Source organism: Nyctereutes procyonoides, unplaced genomic scaffold, assembly GCF_905146905.1.
Source record: "Nyctereutes procyonoides isolate TBG_1078 unplaced genomic scaffold, NYPRO_anot_genome, whole genome shotgun sequence".
Taxonomy (NCBI): domain Eukaryota; kingdom Metazoa; phylum Chordata; class Mammalia; order Carnivora; family Canidae; genus Nyctereutes; species Nyctereutes procyonoides.
The window spans coordinates 20752424-20770106 of NW_026575041.1; the positions used below are offsets into that span (position 1 = coordinate 20752424).

General features: G+C 50.3%; 1 protein-coding gene across 1 annotated transcript; it reads right to left on the reverse strand.

The window, feature by feature from the left end:
* Nucleotides 1-1635: 1635 nt before the first annotated feature.
* On the reverse strand, nucleotides 1636-14159 carry GPR83 (G protein-coupled receptor 83). Its single transcript, XM_055320736.1, has 4 exons — nucleotides 13776-14159; nucleotides 10054-10179; nucleotides 7463-7596; nucleotides 1636-4408 (listed from the first exon to the last, which is right to left on the reverse strand). The coding sequence occupies exons 1-4, from the start codon at nucleotides 14157-14159 to the stop codon at nucleotides 3784-3786; spliced, it is 1269 nt and encodes a 422-aa protein (XP_055176711.1). The 3' UTR covers nucleotides 1636-3783.
* Nucleotides 14160-17683: the final 3524 nt, after the last annotated feature.

Sequence of the window (17683 nt, forward strand, 5' to 3'; positions counted from 1 at the left end):
GCAATTAACATCAACCACTCTGTCTCCATAAAGCAGCAAATGGCTTATTCTCAGCAAGAGATACTACAAAGTCTCAGAAAGGAGAGTGAACTCCAGGGCTTTCTCACATTAAATACCATTAGAATATTATTTAAATGTCATCCAGCATTGCCTGTATCTTATTTGTTCCCTCTTTAACTACTCCTTGAAATGAGGGAGAATGGTGGGGACAGGTACACAGAAATGCCAAAGCAAGATGCTAATGACCTGATCTCAGCATTATGAGCATCTTCTACCACCTACAGGCAACACTTTAAGACAAGCTTGTTTCCCCAGTTGATGTACCCCTGCCATCTTCAAGATTTGCTCCCCCGCCCCAGGTATTCTGGCAGCCTCCTGGTATCCTAGAACCTGTACCTTGGACAGCAGCACAGAGGCCCTGGGGGCATGTCACACCTTTAGTTTGGAGCAGTGAGGGTTTAGCTGAGTTCTGCCCATTTCTGAGGACCCTGAGGACCTTGAGGCCCCAGCTGGCTAAAAGACAACTGTCTGCCTTGACTACCTACCATGGTCAGTCAAGCAGGGCACCAGCAATCTGGAAGTCACTTATAGTCTGTTTGGAAGATGTTTCTAACTAGAATTTGAGTTCTCAAGGCAGCCTGAGATCCTGACTATACCAGAAACATGGACTCATTGGCCGTGGAGCTGTGAGGGCCCTGGGATCCACCTAGTTAAGCATTTCCTAAAACACGTATTTCAAGCACTTGTTTTTAGGATGGTTAACAGGTTTTACCTCAAAGTGTCTCACCATCAAGGAAATATGTAGAACATATTTAAATTAAAATTAAATTTAATTAAATCAAAAACAAATGAAGATTCTTTTCTACAAGCCTTCTCAATATCTAATTTCCAAGAAGGTAACATTGGCCCAATTTTCCTGTATGATATAGCTGAGCCTGACTCCTCAACTGCAATGTGAAAATGATAATGCCCTCCTAGGAGGATTGCTATGAAGGTGAATAAGATCATGAGCTGAGAAGCATTTAGCATAGTATCTCTCATATTGGGTGTCAGCAAATCCTACTTCCTTTCTCCTTTTCCTATGCCTTTCATTTTTCTTTCAAATCTTCCCCTAGGCTCAGTAAATTACCCCTGTATACAGCCTTCTATGAAATTATGTGAAACTGATTTCCTGAGCTCTGGATGGCATCAGAGTAATTATGTATACCAAGAAGTCTCCTACCAGGTAAGCAGGTAGGACAAGGGGTCCCCAGCCCCAGTGGGGCAGAAATCCTGGTCAACACAGGAATGTGGCACCCATTACACACTGTGAGTAGGAGAACCAATCCTGAGGCTCCAGTGGCAGCTTTGCCTCATTCCACATCACCAAAGACTCACGTGTGAAGTCTTGGGTCCTCAGCACAGATTCATAATCACAAGAGAAAGGACGTGGCAGCCAGCTCAGTGGAAAAAGCTCTAGACCAAGATCAGAGATTTCCAGCTGGCTATTTACCCTAGCCAGAGCATGTTTGCACTTCCTCAGTTGTAAAATGCAGGGGTGTAGGCAGATGATCTTCATGCTCTCTTTGTAATCCACATAGATCCCCATGTTAAAGGTTACTAACTGTGGTTTAATCAGAAGCCCAAGAAGCATAGTCCATGCACCCAAAATATATTTTATTGAGACTAGTGCATTTATAATGAAATACTCATTATGACACATTGGAAAGACTCAAGTTTTACAAATTTCACATTTACAAATACAAATCACATTTTCCTATGAGGCACACAGGGACCAAGGTGAATGGGGAAGACAAGGTACTGACAGGAGACCCAGACCTAATGGGCCATCTGCAGGTCTTCTCCCCCGGAGAAGAGCATTCGTCAACTTGGCAGTATTTCTAGAGGCCTTCAGCAAGGATGAAAGTGAGGCTTTCCCCATGATTCCAGAGCAGTACAAACTATTTGTAGTCCTGCTGCCTGTTCTTTCTGGTTTGAAGAATTTCCATGGCAGCATTAAGATGAAACCATTAGCTACTTCTTGACACCACAGAGACAAGAGGTCCAGGCATGGAAGTTATTTGGCCATCGGGGCTTGGAAGGCTCTCTGTCCCATGAAAGTCAAACATTCCAAACATTCTCATAAGTGGAGAGAACAGTATAATGAACTCTCATGGTTCATTATAGGAGAGCAGATAATATGACCAAGTTCAGTTTCAATGAAACATCAAGAGATCTAAGTGAACTCTGGGTAATCCCCTTCTCCCCAAATGTCAGTTCCCCTCTCAGCTCCATATTCATGTTTGCTTTCAAGATCTATCTGGTGCTAGAAAGTAACCTAAACCCAGTGTGAGAGTGGCAACTATTTAGGGTGGGTGAATTAAGTTCTATTCTGCCTGTGTCTTCTGGGTGAAGCAGTGAGTCACTCAAGACCAGATGGAAGGTGATGAAAACACTCAGTCTCTGGGATGAGATTTCTCTGACATGTTGAGTCCTTAAGGACTATCACAATGTCATAGGTTTCTGTAAGTGACACATGAGCCGCCAGGGTGATGTTGACAAGTGAGTGGTCTTCGGGGAACTGGCATGAAGAAGCTTTATTATTCAGACAACACAGAGGAGTGGCCTGTCTAGACAGCTTGGGAGGATGTGAAGTGTCTGAGTGCAATTATTTCTGGCATGTTGGAGAGCCTGTTCCATTGTCTCCTGTAAAAGCAGGGCAATGTTTTACCACGTCTTGTTCCATGTGAATGCAGGAGAGAAGGAATTTTGCCTGTTAGATGAGTTTTATTTACTGGCTCATCATGATGGCTGCTATCTGAGAAGAGGTGCTTCATCCAGGCCTTTCCTACCACTGACTATAAATGAAGGCAGCCTGTTGGCTCCATGACAGCCTTCTCCTTGAGTTCCTCTCCCACCTCTTCTTCCAACTCTTCTGATGGACACTACTCCTGTCCTGGGAGAGGGGCTCAGAAATTCTCTGCTATGCCTTGTTCTTGATTCTCTCTACATGAGAAAGTATAATTCAGAATGGAAGGAAGAGTGTATGCACACAGGCACGCATGTGTGCATGTATACAAGCAAAGGGAAAAGTTGCAAATAAATCCACAGCATACTAACAAAACATCACAGTTGATGGCAGAAGGGGGTGATTTTTGTTTTCCTCTTTGTGCTTTTCTAAATTTTCCAAAGTTTCAATTTTTCTTTAAGAGAACTCAGTGATCCCTCTTTGTTTTAAGGGACCGAACTGGTCCTTTCTTGTCATCTATCCAGCCAGCCACCACACTATCGTGATTCATTCTGGCCCAGGACTTCAGAAAGCAAGGCTAAAAAAGCTCTGTGTTAGCTCTGGCTCACTTACCTTTCACTGGCCAATGAACCTTGTTCAAGTAGAGTTCTGTGTATCTGGGTCAGCCACACCTGACTGAGTATGACTCAGGTGTCCTTTACGAATGCTTGGTGGCAGGAAGGGTTGTTAGGCAGCTGGCTGACTCAGCCCTCATGTGGGCTGAAGCTGTCCTGGGTTCTCTGGCTCAGGGAGCCAGGGTGATATGCCTCATAGCATTTCTTAGACAGGAATTCATAAACACGTGTCTAATTGGTAGCTGTCTTGTAGTTTGCACATCAAATGGGGTAGAAAGCTAGATAGCGTTTCCTAGGAAATCAAGGGTCCTGTGGCTTCTGTAGGACCTTGTTTTCAGCACTGTAAAGGTCATGTATCAGAGAACAGGCTTTCTTGCAGGCTCTGTCCTCAGGTCCTAGAGACAGAGCTCTCCTCCTGCCTCTTCCCACCCCCACTCCCAGCTAACTCATGGCTACAATGGGCTCCACAGAAGACAGGTCTGTCTTCCCAGACTGGAGATGGGAGGAAAGCAGGAGGTTGTTGGCTGGGGGAACCCTCCGCCCATTGCTCTTCTCTGTCCAAGCCACCCTGAAGGAAGGCACTGGAGAGGGGGGCCTTTCTTCCTGGGGCTTTGGCAGTCTTTGGCACATGCTCAGTAATGCCTTCAGCTCAATTCTGAAATTCTCGTTGAGCCAGCAGTAGATGAAAGGGTTGTAGCAAGTGCTGCTCATGGCAAACCAGTGGAAGGCAAAGTAGAGGGCATTGTTGGTGTGGATGACCTTGCTGGATAGGAGGAGGACATAGCAGTTGAGGGGAAACCAGCAGAGGGCAAAGAGGACCACCACCAGCATCAGCATCTTGATGGTCTTCTTCTTCTTACGCCGTAGAGCCAGGTACTGCTCAGTGGTCACGTCGCCAATCGTGTTGCACAACCACAGCTTCTTGGCCACTCGGGCATAGGCCACAGAGATGATGAGGAGGGGTAAGATGTAAAGCAGGATAAAGGTGGCCAAGTCCAGGTACTTCCAGAAGAGGTCAGCTGGCTCAGGGAAGTCTGGCAGGCACAGTGAGCGGACAATGTCCTCACTGGTGGCAAGGGGAGAGGGAGAGAGACAGAGAAACAGAGAGAGAGAAAGAGAGAGAGAGAGAAAGAAAGAGGAAAGTGTGCCATTACTGTGGAAAGGTCTTATCCCAAGAAGCCCTGGCCTTTCTCCACACTGGGCTCCTGGTAAATCCTTTATAGCACTTTTGTTGTAGTGTAATTATGTGATACATCCCTGGCTCTACCACTAGGCTGGGAGTTCTATAAAGATAAGGAAAATACCTGATTTCTCTGTGTCTTCTTAACCTTATATTATTCCTGGCCTATAACAGAAACCTAGTAAATACTTACTCAGTGAATGAATGGAACACTGGTATTCCTCATCTTAGAACTAACTCATCCTGAGAGTACAATGTACTCAGAAAACCCTGGAATTCCTCATTTTCCTACCTATTCTCATTCCAGAGAGGAACTAATAAATGATGGGCCTTGAGAACATGAGTGGCAAAGCCTGGACTAACCTACCTTCAGACATTCATATAACAAGTGTTTATTTTCTACGGAATGCACTTAGGGCTCTTTGAGGACCTAGTCCTCTTTGAGGAACCCCCAGGGCTAGTGTGTTAAGACTACACAGATTATGACCACACAGGATTGGCAAGTACCTCCTTTGGTATCCAAGCTCCCACTCTGGGGCAGTGAAAACCCCAGGGCCATTTTGATGGAAGGCACAGTTTCAATACACTCCTACAAAGAGGTCAGGTCATGAGACTTATTACTTACAAATCCCAGAATGGAGGCACAAGGATCTGGGGGAAGGGCAGTCCTCTGTCCCAGGCCCCAAGGAAGCAGGAAATAGAGCACAGGGCTGCAAGCACCAACTATGGAGAAGTGGTTGTGGCGGTGGTCACTCTCTTTTCATAGCCTCAACTCTGAGGGGTCATTTTAAAAGGTGACCCAGGAAAAGCAAGGCTAGAACTTATGGTGGGAATCCTAACCTCATGTCCTAATCTAAATGTCCAGACTGTGGGTGTGAACAAGGTAGTCAAACCCTAAAATGTCTAAGCCACAACTCAAAATGGCTGGTTTCTCCTCACGCCATGTGGCTTGTTGCTCTGGTTATATGTGCTGGTTGTCATTGCTACTGAAAGGGAGAGAATTCTCCTTGCTCTCGTTAGCAGGGAAGAAAAAAAGAAAGCTCCCCATCCCCATCTGAAGGCAGATGGAAGTCTGATTGCTAGCGGATTTGGGCATATGATTCATTTCAATATCATAGAACTTGGGGAGGGAGCCTTTATAAATTACAGTTGACCCTTGAGCAACATAGAGGTTAGGGGTACCCACCCCCACACAGTTGAAAACCCCTGTATGACTTTGACTCTCCTACAATTTAACTACTAATTGCTTACTATGGACGGGAAGCTATCTCGAGAATGTAAACAGTTGATTGACATATATTTTGTGTATGTATTACATATTGTATTCTCACAATAAAGTAAGCTAAGGAAAAGAAAATGTTATTAAAATCAACAGAGAAAATACATTAACAGTACAGGACTATACTAATTGAAAAAAAAATCCACATAGAAGTGGATCCACACAGCTTAAACTAGGGTTGGCCAAGGATCAACTGTAGTTGCAATCAGTCTTCCAAGCTTATTCCCTTGATCTTGTGTATGTCACAGACATGTGTGTTTTCAAGTATACATTTCAGGAGGAGCAGCAGAGAAGCTAGCATAGCACACACCAGCACTGTACCTCCTAGGTCCCCTCAGATCCCCTTCACTGGTCTGGAGTGCCAGGCCACCAGATCCTGGAAGTGGCTCCTGTGATCTTGTAGATGCTAAGCACTCCTCGAGGGGCCACTGAAATCATCTCTTCCAGATCCACAAGAGCCAGAATAAGAGCCAGAAGGTGGCTGGGAGTCTCTGTTTTCCCCAGGGGAAGCCTGGAATATGAAAACCCACCTCCCTTGCCTCGAGGCTGAACTAATCTGTGTTCCCCTTGTTCTAGAGTCCTCTGTGCAGCTGGCTGTAGCTACTCCTGACATCCCTCCAACCCGAGAATTGCACCTTCCCCTGTTCTCCCTCCATTCACTACCCTGTGTCCCCACTCCCTTTCCCATTACTCCTGGGAGCACTTCCTTAAAATCACTAGCATGGGGACGCCTGGGTGGCTGAGTGGTTGAAAATCTGCCTTCAGCTCAAGAGGTGATCCCAGGGTCCCAGGATTGAGTCTCCACATGGAGCCTGCTTCTCCTTCTGCCTATGTCTCTGCCTCTCTGTCTCTCATGAATAAATAAAATCTTCAAAAAAAAAAAAAAATCACAAGCATGATCTGTGTCTCAGGGTCCATTTCTAAAGAACCTCATCTAAAACAACTATGAACTAATGAAAATCACTCTAAGCTCATTCATTCATCCGTCCATTCATTTACTCAGCAAGGAAGTAATTACACTTCGAGGGCTTGTTATGTGGAGACTGTAGGTTAGGTACTAGGAATAGCAGGGTAGCCAAATCAGACACGGTCCCAGCTTCCCCCAACCTTACCAGTCCAGCTGGGGAGATCGCCTTCAGTGAACAAGTAGCACACACAAGTGTTTAAATTAAAACAAACAAACAACTAAGTCCTTTGAAAGAAATTCTCATCTGCGAGAGCACACAACAAAGAAGCCTGAATAGGAGCTAGGGGGAAGTGGAGCATCCCGCCTCAAACACACTGACTCAGGCATGGTCTGTTTGTAAGCCAGGCGAGAGAATGCAAATGTCCCAGGGGATTCTGAATCTCACATCTGTGTGACTGTGTGAGTACGTGTCCCCAGTGAAGGAAGTTGTTCACTACTGCCTTGACCTTGCAGACAAACTGGGTGGACAACAAGGAGGGAGCTAAAGTTGTTGAGCAATAAAGGGAAGAAAAAGCAGAAGGAATGCCGCCCATAGGCCCGGCCTTGGAAGCAAGAGGAAGCAAGAGGACAGGACGGGAAAGAGACAGAAGAGTTGGGTGTAGCAGGTACTTGTAAGTCATTTGCAGAGAGGACTCAGATTTCCCTCAGGCAAGGACCTCTGAGTCCCCAGGCTGCGCCATATGAGTTCACTCACCTGTACTTGAAGGTAAACAATTTCTGGCAGATGGCGTGGGGAAGTGAAAAGAACGTAGCCATGGTCCAGATGACCGTGATGTAGATGACACCTTTTGTGATCGAGATCCGGGGTTTTAATGGGTGCATGATGACCTGGATAATAAACTGTACATCACTGGCTGAAGAAGTTCTGAAGCCTCCAGAATCCCAACAACACAGTTCACATGTCACAATAGGGCAGGTAGGTCCTATTTATAAAGAGGCACCCCTTAATTCAGTATGAAGCCCTTGGGCTGCGCCACCCCCAAAGCCCACCTGCAGAGGTAAAAAGAGGCTATCGAATGGACTCCGAGACTCTGGGAAGCACAGACGCCTGTTGCACACCATGTGGCAGAACCAGGGGGCAGTGGGGGGATGGGGAAGGGGCAAAGTAGGAGGTCTGCTTGCATGGCACACAGGAGGCCAGCAGAGGAACAAGCCATGGTACCCCCATGATTCTGGACCCCTTGGGTTATGGAGGGCTCTGAGAGGGTCTGACATGACAAATATGAAGAGGAGACTCTCCCCATCTATCTTAGGACATTGTACCGACATTTATTTGGGTAAATGTTATTTAGATATTTATATTTATTTATTTAAGTTATTGTATTTATTTTTAAAATTGCAGCAGGGTCCGGTTTTCCCAGGCCTATAGCAAAGCCTGCGTTGTAGGCTTTGGGCTGCAAAGCATCCTGCGATTGCTACACTATGACAATCCGTTCTCCCAAAAGGTTTAAATAAAGGCGTGGGAATTTCATGGCATCTTTAAGATGAGGAGGACTATTTCTTGAAAAAGGCATCCCGAGACAGGTGAAGCCAGGGTCAGGGGGAGAGGTCATAAAGAGCTGCCACCCCACCTAAAGATGTCACCCCAGGACACAGTGGACACCCTGGCTGTGTCCCCCACCCCAATTTTTCTCCAGTTTTTTTCAAGGTTTTATGGAAGGAAGTGACTAGGCTTTATAAGCTGCTCAATACATTCCCTTTCTGGATTTTGCCATCTCTGTCCCTCACGCCCCCTCGGTGTTTGGGTTGCTGAAGGAAGTGAAAGCCTGGGTCAGGGGCCTGGACTTCACTCAAATATTTCACTGGCTTTGGGACAGAGCCCTGTTTTTCGAGTTTATGTCACAGCAACATGATCAGTGTGGGCAAGACTAGCCCCTTGTGCCTCAGGCCAACCACCTTTGGGTTAAATAGGGGTAACCAGAGGCCAGGTAACGGCGGCCCAGAGTCCCTCTCATTGGATTAGGGAGGAAGGCTAAGAAAAGTCAGAAAATATTTGTATGCAGCCTTTTCAGACTTTGCCCAAAGCATCAGTAATATAAATGTCAAAATGATGGAATTTCAGGACTAAAGGAATCTCACAATTTGCCAAGTCCAATTCCCTACCAGATGATGAATGTCCTCTAAAACATTCCTATCAAGTGTCATCCAGCCCTTGCTTAAAAACAGCCAGTGAAATGAAACTCATTACCTTCCCAGGCAGTGTTGTTCTGTTAGAAAATTCTTTCTCATACTGAGCTGTGTCTTTGAAGCCTCCTCTCCCTTGGTCTTTGCACCTTTGGGAGCTACTCTGAATAAATTCTACCTTCCCTTTGTCCTGGTAGCCCTTATGACAGTGGCCTCATGGCGCCTTTGAACCTTCTCAGAGCAGGGGAAGTGGCCTTAGTGATCCGAGTAGAGGCTTGAAGCCAGACAGATCTCAGTGCTAATCCTAGCTTCATCTTTCACCAGGCATGTGATCTTGGGAAAGCTACCCATGCATTTTTCTGAGCTTTGATGCCTTGATTCAGTACAGATGTAAGGATACAACATGGATTTACTGAGGCAGCATGTGAGAGGTGCTTGCCATGCAGCCATCCACCTCTAAGGCAAGCACCCCCAGGTCCTCTCGGGTTTTCTTTACCATATCCACCCGTGTACATCTGATGGGGCAAGACAGTGAGCAGGGCCTTCCTGCCCTACCCTGAGGCCTGCTCCTGCCACCTGGACACCCTAGTTTGTTTTCCTCCTCAACAACTTGGGTCAGGTGATATCCATCCCCTTCGTCTCTGACCTGCCATGATTTGCCAATCTCTTTCAATCTGTGATTTTCAGGTTCGCTTTTCTACCCCCAAAACAAGCTCATTAACTTCTGAGACATCAAATGTTATCAATGAGCCTTTGTTGGGGGATCCCTGGGTGGCGCAGCGGTTTGGCGCCTGCCTTTGGCCCAGGGCACGATCCTGGCGACCTGGGATCAAATCCCACGTCGGGCTCCCGATGCATGGAGCCTGCTTCTCCCTCTGCCTGTGTCTCTGCCTCTCTCTCTCTGTGACTATCATAAATTAAGAAATATAAAAATTAAAAAAAATGAGCCTTTGTTGGAAAAACAAACTGGGAATGACTTTTTGTAGCACTTAGCATGCATGTTTTAAAATGTCTCATCTAAGTGCTCATACCCGTCAATAAGACAAATAAATACACTTATTATTACAAAATGTGCTAAACACTGTCTTGAGGGACCCTGCAGTTCCGTGGGAAGCAAAGCCCGAGGGGGAAGGACAGGGTGCTATGGGTCGGTGCCCTCACCTGGTGGCGGTCAACAGCAATGGCCGTCAACGTCAGTGCTGAGACGTGCAGGGAGCAGTACTGGGCAAAGCGGCTGACGTGGCACATGCCTTTCCCAAATACCCACGTGCTGTTCACAAAGCGGACCTGGAAACCAGCTCACAGAGGTCAGAAGACAAACAGGCCTTGACCTTGGCCCCCAGCCCCTGTGGCCTCTGAGGACCATCCCTCAGGAGGCTTCTTCTGGCTCCTCCCTTCTTCCATTCTACACTACTAAACTGTGGGTCACACATGATTTTCTCCAGCATACCTCGTTTTCAATCACGTGATTTTACAGAACCTGGTTGTCTTGCTGGAGCCACACCCAGTTAGGTGCCAGGAGAGCGTGAGAATACATGGGCTTTGGACTTGGACTTGCCTCCTCTGATAGTCTCTAGCTGTGTGACCTTGCGCAAGGTATATAATCTCTCAGAACCTCAGTTTCCTTATTTGCAAAACAAGGCTTAAAGATCTCTACCTTGTAGGGTTATTGTCAGGTTTAAGGTTCCAAAAAGTCTATAAAGGGTAGAATACCATGTCTGGTAGATTGGTAGAAAGATATTATTAGGTATTTTTATGGTAATAATAACATCCATTCTTAGCCAACAGGTGTTCCAGCTAATAGGGGAGACACATCTGAAAAATCACAACACAGCGTGTGGGCTGTGCTCTCTAACGTTGAGTAAGTGATGCCCCGTGCCCAAGAAGGATCTAGCACTGATTCTGAACGAGTCTGGGGGGTGACTCGGGTATCTTAGGATGCGAGAGGGAAAGATTCAGTGCCCTACAGAGAGCCCAGACGGAGGGTGTCAGGGCCCCAAGGAGGGTGGGAAGGGGCTGGGGTAGAAAGGAAAAACCGATAGAGAAAAAAACAGAGTCAGCCGGATGGAAAGAACACCATGTGGTGGTTCACAGCGGAGTATGTGCCTCTTCCGGTTGTCACCAGGGCAGGGCTCTTCGCTCCATCTCTGTGGGGTTGGCAGGGAGCAGCCATAGGAGGCTTCTGAGCAGTCCAGTGATATTACTGAGCTAGAACTCTTCAGCTACTCCTACTTCTCACCTCCCACATTCAATACATGACAAAGCCAACCAGCGCTGCCTTGAGATGGCTTTCAGATCCACTTCCTCTTCTCCGGGCCCGAGGCCATGGCCCTCACGGAGTGCCCCGTTGTTTCTCACCCGGATGATGGTTTACAGCCTCTCAGCAGCTTCCCCTGTCCTCCGATCTGGTCCACTTGTAATTCAGCCTTCACACTGCTGATGGGATTTTTCTTAACTAAAAATCAGATTACTGTCACCTTCCGCCACTTAGCATCATCGTGGCCCTCAGGACAGAGCCAGATGCCTTCCCAATATCCAGGCCCATTCATAGGCTGGTCCCAGCCTCCCTTTCTGACCCACTTCCGCTTGCCTCTGGCCCTCCACAGACCCCGCATTGTGCCTCCTGCCTCTGCTTCAGCTGCATCAAGTCACTCAACATTCCAACACACCATGAGCTTTGGTCCCTTTGCCTTTGCTCTACCACAGTCCCTCTGTCTGCACGGAGCGGAGCGTTCACCTCCACCTGGGAGACCCCTGCCCTTCCAGGTCCCTTTGAAGTGCCCCGTTTTTTTGTTTTGTTTTATTTTGTTTTGTTTTGTTTTTTGTAGTCTCCTTTGACCCTCTCATGGGACTCTGGGCAGGACAGAATACTTGAGTGTCTCCTCCAGGCTCCACCAAATCCTGTGCATGTCACTGCTGTGGGAGTTGGAAGTAACTGTTTGCTCTTCTCTCAATGACCAGAGCTGAACTTCTGCTCACTGTCATGTGCAAAGTGGACAGGAAAGGAGACAAGGGAGGAAGAATATCATCACCGGCCAGCTGGATGCCTTACCTAGTCTGAAAGGTTGGCTAAGGGCTTAGAAGATTCTCCCCCACCCCCAACTCTTCCATCCTCTCACCAACTCTTTCATCCCCCCTGCTTTCCAGCACCTTGTAAGCTCTAACAAGAGTTTAGATTGGGGCAATTACATGGGTCAGGTTCAAGGTCAAGCTGCTCTGGACCATCTCGGAGGAGTTCTGGGTTCTCAGGACGCTGCCACTTCCTCTCCTGCAGGAGATCATGCAAGGCAGGACCTGCCAGGTCTCAGGTACAGCCTAGCCTGGGGTGGCTTCTCTCCCTCAACCCCTACATCTGCGTCTGTGGAAGATTTAATTTTGCATCCTGCTCTGGGCGGCAGCACAAGGGCCATACCCTCGGGCCAGTTCTTATCCTGGGTGGCCCAACCCCAGCACTGCAGATTGTCAGGTTAGAAACCCAGAGCAGAGGTGGGAGCCAAGCGGAGCCAGAGATACACTGTCTCGTGCTTCAAGGTAACCCTGGCTAGTGAGCAGAGGTTTCTGGGTAGCCAGGAATCAGTTAGATATAAGCTGGCAGGAGAGCAGGACAAGTTCATGGTTTGGAGTAGTAGAAGCATCATTAACATGGGCCAAGAAGCCCTCCTCACCTGCCACCTCCGGATCAGGTGGCTTAGTGGGCAGACCCCCAGACCTGAGTCAGGAAAGTAAGTCTTATCCTGGCTCTGCCAATTACAGGCTAAGTGACCTTGGACAAGGGATTGAACCTGTATCTGTGCCTTAGTTTCCTCATCTGCAAAAGGCGATGTTCTCGTAAGTGAGGACAAAAGACGGAATGTAGTTTTAAAATGTTCGCAGAGGTGGGGAGTTCACTCTCTTCTTTTGGCTTGTCTATTATGTCAGGTTGAGTGTGTGTGTGAGAGAGAGAGATGGAGTTCGAACAGCTACTGCTTCGGTAATAAGTCAGATAACAATAAGGTTATTACATAAAGTGAAAAGACATCACTCAGGCTACAGAAACATAAGGGATGACTATCATTAGACTGCTCAGTCCTAGCCCTCACAGTCCCCACCCACCCAGGAGCACCACACTCCCAAGTCACAGAGGGACGGAAATGACACCACTGACGCTGAGCAGCCGGGGCTTGGGGGAGGCTCATGTGCCACCCCTGTGCAAGGGCCGCCAGCCTGGTCTGGGCACCCAAGCGTACCTCATCCTCATCTTTTCCCCAGCACACACATCCTACACAGGCTCACTCTCAAACCAGAAAAGAGAAACGTAGTTTAAATAAGTGTCCTAAGAGAATGCACTTAAGTTTCCATGCACAATTAGCAATTGTTTGATATAGCAGCTGTGGCCCAAAGCCACATCCTGGGGTGGCGGTGGAGGAGGGGGTGTGCATTTAGGGAGCTGGACTTCAGGGCCATCTCTGCCAACATTTCCAGGAGCTTCGATTTACCGTCTGATCATCAGAGAGGCCGGTGCCCAGTGCCCAGTGACAGGAAGTGGTCATTGGCCCTGGGTGACCCCGGGCATTGACCGCATTGCCCTCCAGCTGCAGCAGCTCAGGCTCAGAAGGTGACGAGGCAGAGACAGAGAAGGAGGAGGAAGAGAGCACAGAACCGCCAAACCACAGAGAAGGGCAGAAGGGAGGGCCGGGGGAGGGCCGGGAAGGAGACAGAAGCACAGACGTTAGGACAGTCACAGAGAGGCCAGGGCTGAAGGCACAGGGAGGGGCTCGGCGGGCAGACGCGTCCGGGCGGCGGGGGCGGCGGGGGCGGCGGGGCGGAGCGGGGAGCTGGGCGGGGGCGCGGGGCAGAGAGCGCGGGGCGGGCGGCCGGGGCGGCCGGGGCGGCCGGGGCCTCACCAAGGTGAAGGGCGTGTTGAGCAGGGTGATGAGGATGTCGGCCACCGCCAGGTTGACGATGAAGAGGCTGGTGGCCGAGCGCATCCGCTGGTTCTTGAAGATGACGTGACAGACCAGGACGTTGCCGAAGAGCGAGAAGACGATGATGAAGGAGTAAGCCACGACGAGCAGCGCTTTCACCGTGGGGTTCTGGGACTCGGCGCCGTAGCGCCTCCGGCCCACGAAGTTCTGCCAGTCGGAGAAGCTGTAGTTGCTCCAGAAGAAGTGCGAGGCGTTGGGCCCCGCCACGGCCGCCTCCAGGCCCGGCTCGTCGGCCCGGCCCTCGGGGCGCTCGGCGGCGCGCAGCAGCGGGAGGAGGCAGAGCAGCGCCCCGCGCCGGCCCATCCCGCCGGGAGGGGAGGGGAGGGGAGGGGAGGGGAGGGGAGGGGAGGGGCAGGGGGAGGGGAGGGCGGAGGGGCAGGGGGAGGAGGAGGGGAGGGGCAGGGGCAGGGGCAGGGGCAGGGGCAAGGGGAGGGGAGGGGAGGGGGCGCCGCACTTCCCGCCTCTGCGCCGCCGGCCGCCGGCGAGCGGGCGCCTCCACCCGCGGGGCAGCGCCGAGACTTGGGCTCCCGCTCCTGCTCTCCCCTTTCCCGCTCCGCTCCCGCTCCCGCTCTCTCTCCGCCGGGCTCCCGCTCCCGCTCCGCTCCCGCTCCCGCCGGGCTCCCGCTCTCTCCCCGCTCCCGCTCCCGCTCTCTCTCCGCCGGGCTCCCGCTCCCGCTCTCTCTCCGCCCCGCTCCCGCTCCCGCTCCCGCTCTCTCTCCGCCGGGCTCCCGCTCCCGCTCCCGCTCCCGCCGGGCTCCCGCTCTCTCCCCGCTCCCGCTCCCGCTCCCGCTCTCTCTCCGCCGGGCTCCCGCTCCCGCTCTCTCCCCGCTCCCGCTCCCGCTCCCGCTCTCTCTCCGCCCCGCTCCCCGCTCCGCTCCCGCTCCCGCTCCCGCTCTGTCTCCGGCCCGGCCCCGTGCGGGAGGCGACCCCGCGGGGCTGCCGAGGCTCCTTCCCGGCGCGCGCCCGCCCGGCCCTCTGTGGCGCGCCGCCCCCCGCCCGCTCCACGCCGGGAGCGAAACTCCGCCCGGCTCCGAGGCTCTTCCCCGGAGTCAGCCCCGCGCGAGGAGCAGGCGGGGGCGGGGGGACTGGGGGTGCCCCGGCAAGCGCGGCGCGCGGGGTCGGCGGCTCCCGGGCCGGGGCGGGGCGGCCCCGCCTGTGTCGGCCTCGGCTCCAGCCCGCGCGGGAGGAGGCGCCCAGCGGCGCAGCCGGGCCCGCGGCTTCGGGAACCGGGAGCCGCCCAGCGCGGTGGATGTCAGGGCTTCCCCGAGCCCCTCACTGACCAGACCTCACACCTGCTGGACGACTTGCTAGCCCTCGCCTCCTTACACGGATGAAAACAACGTGGGGGCTTGGTTTTCCAAGGAAACCCCGCAAAGCAGGACTCGCTGTGACAGGATCAAAGGACCAAAGGAGAGAAGTCGCTCGGTGCCGCTCCCTGCCCGGAGGCCGGGAAGCCTAGTACGGTGTCCCCGCGTTTCTGTTCTCTGCCTACCCTACAGGAGATCCTGATGTCTTGCTCACCCGTTTTCTTCCCGCTGTGAAGTCTCGCCCAGTCACCGCAGCCAGCCACCCCCTGCACCTGCGTGGACCCGTGGCTCCAGGCTCAGATCCCAGCTTTGGCACCGGCTAGCTGTGAAGCCTGCGCAAGTTGTTGGACTTTTCTGGCCTTAGCGGCCAGCTTTCCTTTTCCCGCAGGCGGAGTTTTCAGAGGCCCCTCTGTGGACGTCTCACCACCTTCTCCCTGGTTCTAGACATGCAGGGATGGGTTGACTGTTTGTGACTGCAGGCCTCGCCCTCGTTCGAATGCTAAGGGTCAGGTGTCCCGTCTGTTGTGTCGTCTCATCCTGCTGGGACTCCGTCAATGATTCAAGCCCAGGTAGGGGAGTGGAAACGTGAGACAAGGACGAGAAGGTGGCCAATAAAGAGTATATTGTCAGGCCGGCTACCACTGAGAGTGACTGCAGCTTAAACCTGTCGGGAAAGCCATTGTGAAGCAAACACCTCAGCTGTCCAGACCAGTGGACGAGAGAGAGATTTCCTCCCCACTCCTGCCAATCAGTGGCGGAGGTCTGTCCGCTCCCTGGGCTGTAATCAATTCTCCTGCACTTCCCGCTGGCAAGTAGATAAGTGAATATTGGTGCCGGTGCTGGTAGTTGGAAGTTGGACCAGTGTGCTCTGAAGCCATGGAGACTACACACAATATCCAAGGTTAGAAACAGAGTCTAGAACCACTTCTTCCCCAGGTATTTGGCTCTCTGCTCAGCCTCCCGAGCTCCCAGCTCAGCTCTTCTGGCCTCAATTTACCGCCAACTGTAACAATAGCCCGGTGCTTAATGTAACAAAAAATCCCCCCACCCGCCCCACATCAAGACTAAGTTTTAACCAACTGAGCCACCCAGGTGCCCCAAGACTAGGTCCTAAAAAGAGGTTCCTTCCTGAGAGACATTCACTGTTCTGTAACATTATAGCTGCTATTATGAAGATTTGGGAGGACACAAAGCTGCTCTTACAGAATGAAGCAGCTCCTTCCTTTGTGCCTTCTAATAAAACCAAGGACACTGTGAATAGTCAGGATATGCCAAATAGTAATTATATTTCTGTCTCTAATAATAGTCACATGTATTAAACATACCAAAGAGCAGAGCGTTTAACTTTTTTTAAAAAAAGATTTTATTTATTTATTCATGAGAGACACACACAGAGAGAGAGAGAGGCAGAGACACAAGCAGAGGGAGAAGCAAGCTCCATGCAGGAGCCCTATGAGGGACTCGATCCCAGGACTCTGGGATCATGCCCTGAGCCAAAGGCAGCTCAACGGCTGAGCCACCCAGGCATCCCAGTTTAACTCTTTCAAATGGACTTGAGGTAGAAGAAAAATAGTAAATCACCTCACAGGCATTCACAAGACAAAGAATTACAGAATAATAATATCACACGGAGGCCTGAGGCCTCAGAAAGAAGTTTGGGAGCCTCACCACATCAGTAGTCCTGGCACCACAACCAGTAGGTCCTTTAACACCAATATTATTTCCTGAAAAGGTCCTACTTTAGTTAAAAACTCACCACACCCACAATTCTTCTCTGGTGCCAATCACAGTGGCAGAGGGGAAGAAAGAACAATTAGCATCATGCCAGACATGACAGTCACTCAACGTTGAACTGTTTTAATGGCAAAAGTGGGATGTCATCATACTTTAGTTACAAATAAATCAAGTAGACTTGAAGTATAAAGTATGGCTTAAGATATTCTCAACGAGTAAAAACACAGTGTGCAGGCATGTTACTTTTGGAATCCATTTCCAAGTTCCAGTACACTGGAGCCAGAGGCTAAAATGATATAAATTATATATTTAGGATAAGTAAAAAGAAATACACCCCAATTCCAATGTACACTTTGTGGCTCCAAGTACTTTGTGAGTTATTTGAACTCCCTCTGCACATTTACATAGTTTTATAAATGGTGGAGTGTATATTGGGCCAACTGGTAATAGCCCATTTAATCCATAAAGTAGACAAATGGTAGCATTAGTTGTACCACCACAGAACTCCTAGCTACTGTTGGTGCCATCCTCCATTATCTAGTCCTCTTGAATTAAATCTCAACCATCTCCACTGGTTGGACCATCACTCACAAGTGACTCCAAGATCTGCATCTCTACTTACCAGTCCTCTTGAAAGTTTTGGATTGATATTACATATTCAACTGTTGCCTGGAAATTCCCACTCAATACCCACATACACTTAAAACCCAACAAGCTCCAAACTAAACTCATTATATCCTTACTTTCATAGCACTTGCTCCTTTTCTTGTTCATTTGTTCACCATG

Coding starts and splice junctions, on each gene's coding strand:
- GPR83 (XM_055320736.1), bottom strand. CDS start 14,159: ATGGGCCGGCGCGGGGCGCTGCTCTGCCTCCTCCCGCTGCTGCGCGCC. Junction 10,180..13,775: donor TCAACACGCCCTTCACCTTG/GTGAGGCCCCGG, acceptor GCTGGTTTCCAG/GTCCGCTTTGTGAACAGCAC. Junction 7,597..10,053: donor TTGCTGTTGACCGCCACCAG/GTGAGGGCACCG, acceptor TTTATTATCCAG/GTCATCATGCACCCATTAAA.